The sequence below is a fragment of the Borostomias antarcticus genome (assembly GCF_949987555.1).
Source record: "Borostomias antarcticus genome assembly, chromosome: 15".
NCBI lineage: Eukaryota > Metazoa > Chordata > Actinopteri > Stomiiformes > Stomiidae > Borostomias > Borostomias antarcticus.
The window spans coordinates 22925464-22932963 of record NC_140248.1 but is presented as its reverse complement, the minus strand read 5'-3'; the positions used below and the strand labels follow the sequence as shown (position 1 = coordinate 22932963).

Sequence of the window (7500 nt, the reverse complement as noted above, 5' to 3'; positions counted from 1 at the left end):
TGGAGATAGGTCTGGTTATATAGAAGTGTGGAGATAGGTCTGGTTATTCAGAAGTGTGGAGATAGGTCTGGTTATGCAGTGTGGAGATAGGTCTGCTTATGTAGAAGTGTGGAGATAGGTCTAGCTATGTAGAAGTGTGGAGATAGGTCTAGCTATATAGAAGTGTGGAGATAGGTCTGGTTATATAGAAGTGTGGAGATAGGTCTGGTTATGCAGTGTGGAGATAGGTCTGGCTATATAGAAGTGTGGAGTGTTATAGAATTTACATCCAAACACCTTAAACCTTTGTTCTCTCTCTCCTTTTGTAATTCACCACCTCCCTCAACCGTTCACATAGACAGGGTGGCCTCCAGGAGGTCCACACACCTAGAATCTGTCTACACCAGAATAACCATCCTTTGTCCCCTTTGTCCCCAAGAAATTGCCGCCTTTTTCTCATGTCACATGTCTGTACTCTTGGCCACGCCTGCCATTTCATATGACGTACAATGGATTAGCCAATCACATCCTGGAAGCACCATTCCTGTGTTTTGCTTGAATATTAGGCAGAGCAAGACCCAGGGGCTTCGCTTCTCTGGATAAACCACTCTTGTTGCGTTGTCCAGGAAGTCCTTGCGCTCGTATGTTTTCTCAATAAACCAGACTTAACCTTTTGAGCGAATCTTGGTAAATCCTTTTTTGACTAAACCGTTAAAATCCATTACAGGAGACAGGTCTAGCTATGTAGAAGTGTGGAAACAGGTCTGTCTATATACAGTAGAAGTGTGGAGATATGTCTGGCTATGTGTGTAAACATCCTTAAACCTCTTGAACTTTTGACTCGTTGAACGCACCCCAGCACAGCACAGCAGCATCAGGTCAAACCCATAGACAAGAGCAGCCAGGATGTGTTTACTAGCCAGGCAAATATCCTGTCCCTCTGTTCGCTAAACACTGGTACTACTCTAGCATTATTTATATTCTATATCCTTGACAACATGTTTTTAAATGTTTGTAAAATGTTGTTCTAAAAAAATGACAAGGCACTCTTTCCTTAAAAGTTAAAAAAATACTTTATTCTCTACATGGCTTGTCCCTATGGAATATTAACTAGGCCAGGCCCAGCCTGGCGTATGTGCGTGGCTGGCTTGTTTCTGTTCAGGACTGATAGAACGTAAGCTAGTCATGCCACTGAAATAGCTGTGAATTGAAATTACATGAAATAATGTCTGATAAATTAAGTAAGTAAGTAAAGTAAGTAAAAGTTTATTTGTATAGCACCCCTCTCAGCATGAATGCACAGAGTGATTCCCATCAGGTGCAGGTAAAACAAGTGCATAGTAAAATAAATAACATACAACACAATAAAACAGGAAAGTATACAAAAAGTGGCCAATTTCAAAGGCCCCTATACTAATACAATAAAACAGGCTCCTATACTTATACAATAAAACAGGCTCCTATACTAATACAATAAAACAGGCCCCTATACTAATACAATAAAACAGGCCCCTATACTAATACAATAAAACAGGCCCCTATACTAATACAATAAAACAGGCCCCTATACTAATACAATAAAACAAAGAAGACACAGCAGGACCTACAAGTATGACATCAGCAGCAGTGCTCAAATGCTGCCTGAACAGTACGTTTTCAGGAGCCCCTTGAAAATATTTATTGTCCCTGCAGATCTCAAGGCCAGGGGGAGGGAGTTCCATAGGCAGCATCTGGTAGCTCTTAGACCCCCTGGTGGTCAATATTACTGTAAAGTGCCTCCACATCCATAGTCACCAAGTATGATGATGTGCCAATGTTTTGTAGCTGTTTGATTTTGTTACTTTTTTCATTTTTAAATGATAAAAATTGATACTTTTGGACATCATCACAAAACTGCTACTATGATGTTATTATGGATGTTCTCTTTGTTCAAAAACGACTCATTGAATTATCAAGTGTTAAATCATTCTTTGCAAAAAATCCACTCTGTTTTTGCCCCCGATTCAAAAAGTTGTCTGGTTTAAAATGCAGACTGCAGACTTGTGTGCTGTTTGACACGAATGAACCTGATTAAACACACACTTGTTCTTTTTTACATCGGTGTCCTTGGGGATTGTGTGTAGTGAGTCGCTCTCTGTGCGTCCTTCAACACGACGGTGCCCCTGGCTTGGTGACACGTTTGCCCGACTCACAGTGACAAATACAGCTCAGCCCTCAATGTCAGAAGCAAACGCACGCTGTGATTGGCTGCATGCAAATGAGGCCGCTTCCTCACGCCAAGAAGCTGCATCTTCCAAATAAATAAATAATAAATAAGGAAATAAGCTCAGTAGGGGGAAAATAAGCGCCGGGATTTTTACAACTTCAATTTACAGTATTCACAATTCAAAATACATATTGTTGAAAGATTGATAATACAGTTGACAGCCTATGTTGCTATCAAGGGTAGAACAAAATATAAGCGAAGCAATTTCAGTCCAACTTTAACAGAGGGAGGAGAAAGATGCATGTTAAAGCAATCAGAGAGAGAGAGAGAGAGAGAGAGGGAGAGAGAGAGAGAGAGAGAGAGAGAGAGAGAGAGAGAAAAGGAGGATAACAGATTGTGCTAATATTTCCATACAGTGAGCGTTCAAACAGACACACACTCAAACATACACCAACAACACATCACAGGAAAAACTCCATGGCCACTCTAAATGAAGGGGCTATAAAAAGCTCAAATTCTCTCTCTCTCTCTCTCTCTCTCCTCCTCCTCTTTTAAACATGCACACACATGCACACACACCCCACATTGGGTCCATATTGCCCTTTGGAGGCAGCTGGGGACTGCAGTATTTGTCTATCTTATGTTATTAATGGAGTCTGGAGGGCGGCCGTGCAGAGCCAGGGTAACGAGCATAAGCCATTACTGATGAGATGTTTACGGCTGCTGATTGACTCCACATTTCATGCATTTTAAACAGAGGGCTTTGCCTTTTATCATTGTGTTTTATCTTTACTGAGGAGCATAAATCCACTGTAGAGACTGATATGTTTTGTCATTTACTCACAAAATGGCAAACAGCAATATCCTGGTCATGTAGATACAAATGAATAGTAAGAATGGGAGATTGTTGTGCCTTCAGAAGTGTCTTCTTCTGTTCAGTCTTAACCACTCATGGTGGTCTGCCTCTCTCCTTTGTTCTCCCTCTTCTCTCCTTTAACTCATCTCTCCTTTCTCCTTTCTCCTCTCCCCTCTTTCTCCTCTCTCCTCTTCGCTCCCTTCTTTCTCTTCTGTCCTCTCTTCTCTTCTCCTCCCTCTCTTTTCCTCTCTTCTCTCATCTGTGCTCTCTCCTCTCTTCTCCTTTCTCTTATCTCTCCTCTCTTCTCCTCTCTCTTATCTCTCCTCTCTTCTCCTCTCTCCCCTCCTCTCTCCTTTCCTCTCCTCTCCCCTCCTCTCTCCTTTCCTCTCTCCTCTCCTCTCCCCTCCTCTCCCCTTCTCTCTCCCCTCCTCTCCTCTTTCCTCTCCCCTCCTCTCCCCTTCTCTCTCCCCTCCTCTCCTCTCTCCTCTCCTCTCCCCTCCTCTCCCCTCCTCTCTCCCCTCCTCTCCTCTCTCCTCTCCTCTCCTCAGGGGGGTCTAAGTGCTGTGGCTGGTGTGAGGGTCTCCCTGGTCGACATCAACGACAATCGTCCGTCCTTCTACCCGGTCGTCTACGCCGTCAGCCTCAGCGCGCACAGCGCCCCGGGGACCTCCGTCGTCAAGGTTACCGCTAACGACCCAGACGCCGGCGAGAACGGCAGGGTGACCTACCGCACGGCGCCGGGAGGAGGCTCCTCCCTGTTTACCCTCAACAAGGACACAGGTATGTGTGTGTGTTTTTTTGCAGTTATTGGCACTACTCGAAGCCGTTGCCCTGCACAGCTGTGCCAATACCCAGGATGAAGCCGGACCTCCAGTGTGTTACTGCTTTCATACAACAGCACTGCACTGTCAGTTCTTTGTTGTTGTTGTTGTTGTTGAAAAACATACTGTTAGTAGTACTGTTCAATTTCGCTAAATTGCATTGCTTTCAGCCCTCTGCAATCCGACAGAGTCCTCCGTTTTTTAGAGTTGCTATAGGCAACTTAACTCGGTCTGAACTGGTCCCTAACGTAAACAGAGTAATCAAGCTAGCTAACGTTAGCTCGCTGGCAGCTAATGTATCAACTTTATGAAAGTGTGTCCCAAAGTGTCTGTCCCATTTCAACTAAAGAAAGAACTAATTTCAGTGTGTTTGTGATGCAGTGTATCACAAACAGGGTGCGCTTTCAAAGCATGCCCTGATGGGAGGTTTCACAGCACCAGAAGGGCGCTGAGCAGTGGCATTTTTATGTAAAAACATACAGGACAACTACAGTAGCCTAGGCAACTTATGTTTGTTTTTTTTACACATCAACAAAGGCCAATAATTTGAGAGCGAGCGAATAAGAGGGCAATATTTAGGCCGAAACAACCAAGCTTTTAGGGACACACTAAATAAACCACAGAGCCATTATATGATGGCCAAGCACCACAAAGAAGAATGACAGGACGATAAAATACACCCCCTTAGGGAACAGCACTCAATAGCCTACTCCCCTACTCCCCTAATCAGTGTTTAGGCTACTAGCTTACTAGGCTACTAGGCTTATTAGCCCACCTCTCCAGGAAGCAAAGTTCACGCTCTCGAGTGCTGATTAAACTAGGCAAAGCAAAACACAGCCATAACAACTGGTAATTAATCACAAAAGACCAACCTTATATCATAACCCAAACTTGTTTAATCCACTTAATTTTGGAATCAATTTTCAACAAATACTCAAGATCTCCGTTTTCCGTGTTTGTTGATGCTGCCAGTAGCTAGATCGCTAAAGTGGGTAACGTGATTGACAGGTGATGTAATTGACGGGACAGTCATGACCAGTTTTGATTGGATAAACTGTCCCAATGGAAAAATGTCAATGGGAATTCCAATGTAAGCACTTCGAGAACTGGCTTACCCTACGCCCACTTTTAAGCATTTTGACAAATCAAAGATAGGTTACATTTCGACTGATGATGACATTGTTTACATATGTGTGGGCTAATTTGATTGGTTGATTTTTCATTTGGTCTTTACTTCCGTAAGCCAAAATCCTTTTGCCTGGCCTACAATGTTAAGTGAATGACGAGCTAGTAAGACTGCTGTCAACGGACCGTAACATGGACTGTATTTTCATGAGGACTGTAGGGGGAGACGGAGCACTACCAAAACGCTAAACACGGATGAAAATTAAGCGATATGGCAGAATACAAGACGCATTTAAGTCAAAAACAGTCTGAAAGTCACGTTTTATTTGGATTTGTATGGGTAAGCCAGGCTTACCCTGGCTTATAGGAGCAATTGCCACTATATTGTGGTTATTGGCACGGCTCTGAATGCCTCTTGGCCAAACACAATATGTAGTTGGAACTACAGTAGCTACTGTATTAAAGAAATTATTGAATGTTTCAGGTATTTAACCCCACTTATTTATCTCTCTCTCTCTCTATATATCTCTCTTTCTCTCTCTCTCTCTCTCTCTCTCTCTCTCTCTCTCTCTCTCTTTCTCTCTCTCTCTCTCCAGGTGTTATCTCTCTCTCCCGCTCCCTGCACGGCAAAGCCAACACGGTGATCTCCATGGTGATATCGGCGCAGGACGGCGGTGGTCTGACGGCGCTGGTGAACGCCAGGGTGAACGTGAGCGTGGTGGGGGGCTCGGTGGCGCCCCCTGCCTTCGAGCAGGCGCAGTACTTCTTCACCGTGTCTGAGGATGTACTGAGGGGGACGGAGGTGGGCGTGGTCCGCGCTAGCAGCAAGACAGGTCAGGACACACACACACACACACACACACACACACACACACACACACACTGTGATCTCCAGCACACAGGGCACAGGACACCCACGTCTACGCAGGCTCTGTGATCTCCAGACAGCAGATAGATAAACGTCACACCACATAAACCCCCCAGTGGAACATCACACTACTCACCTTATACCCTCCACCAATCAGAGCAGGCCCCCCGAAACCACCACCAAACCCCACTTGACGGATTAGCCTATCTGTGCACTTTAAAGTAAACTCCATTAATGGAGTCTCGGTGTGTAGTGTATGATATCTCCTGGATGTCTCTCACGGTTCTGCTTGTCCAAACACACGGGCAGCTGGAGTGGACGCCCCATTAGAGAAACAACATCCATCCCTAATCCCTCCTCTAAGCCTGTGGCTGTCAGCGTCGCCTGACCACACGTTTATTCTCTCCTGCTGTTAAACACCGAGCGACTGACAGACGGAAGGATGGACGCCTGGGCTGGAGAGGACGGGAGGAGAGTCAGAGTGGGGGATTCTGGGAAATGGAGAGTGTGCTCTCAGCAGTGTGGCGGACCCAAGTGTCTCCCTCATCCCTTAGGCCCAGAATCACATCTCCATTACTCAAAGGAACTTTTGCCCTCTCTCTTTTTTTCTCTCTCTCTCACTCTCTCTCTCTTCTGCTCTCTCTCTCTCTTCTGCTCTCTCTCTCTCTTTCTCTCTCTCTCTCTCTCTCTCCCCTCTCTCTCTCCCCCTCTCTCTCTCTTCTGCTCTCCCTCTCTCTCTCTCTATCTCCCTCTCTCTCTCTTCTGCTCTCTGCTCTCCCTCTCTCTTCTGCTCTCTCTTTCTCTCTCTCTCTCCCAGGTGTATCTAAGGACGTTTTCTACTCCATCTCTTCCGGCGACCCCGACGGCTTCTTCACGGTGGACTCCGGCACCGGCGCCATCCGGACCTCGCTTCCCCTGGACCACGAGACGCGCTCCAGCCTGGACCTGGAGGTGCAGGCCCGCCACGGCTCGCCGCCAGCCTACGGCGCCGCCCGCGTGCGCATCGCCATCTCCGACGTCAACGACAACGCCCCCGCCTTCCTGCCCTCCTCCTCCGAGTCCCTCCTCCTGCCCGAGGTCACCAGGATGGGCGCCGTCGTCTACCGCGTCCAGGCCAGCGACCGCGACTCCGGCCCCAACGGCCGGGTGAGCTTCGACCTGGCGTCCGCAGGCAGCGCCGGGGGCGGGAGCGGGCAGAGGACCTTCGGTGTGGACCGGGGGAACGGCGAGGTGCGTCTGATCGGCTCGCTGTCCTACGAGAGTGTCCCACGCTATGACCTCCTGGTGGTGGCCAAAGATGGCGGCGCCCCCCAGCTCAGCTCCACCTTCACCCTGGTGGTGCACGTTCAGGCGCCCGATGCCCAGGGCCCCGCCTTCGACACGCTCACCTACCGCGTGGAGCTGCGCGAGAACACGCCCCTCAACACGCGCTTCCTCCAGGTGCGGGCGCTGAGCCGGGAGGGCGCGGCCGGGAACGGTGGGGGGAGCTCCGCCTCCTCGTCGTCTCCGGTGTCGTACAGGCTGCGCCCGGACGGCGACGCGGCGGGCTTCGGCGTGGCGCCGGACAGCGGCTGGCTGTTCGTGCGCAGCTCGCTGGACCGCGAGGCCAAGGACATGTACCTGCTGACCGTGCTCGCCACCTCGG

At 48.1% G+C, this 7500-nt stretch overlaps 1 protein-coding gene across 1 annotated transcript in view; it reads left to right on the top strand.

The window, feature by feature from the left end:
- Positions 1-7500, top strand: part of dchs1b (dachsous cadherin-related 1b) — a gene marked incomplete at both ends in the record, with an annotated part of 64284 nt that overhangs the window by 18979 nt on the left and 37805 nt on the right. The window contains 3 exons of the mRNA XM_084450392.1: positions 3590-3821; positions 5584-5820; positions 6673-7500. The exon at positions 6673-7500 is cut by the window's right edge and continues 246 nt beyond it. Of these exons, the coding sequence (XP_084306518.1) occupies positions 3590-3821; positions 5584-5820; positions 6673-7500 (1297 nt within the window). The remainder of the gene's footprint in view (positions 1-3589; positions 3822-5583; positions 5821-6672) is intronic.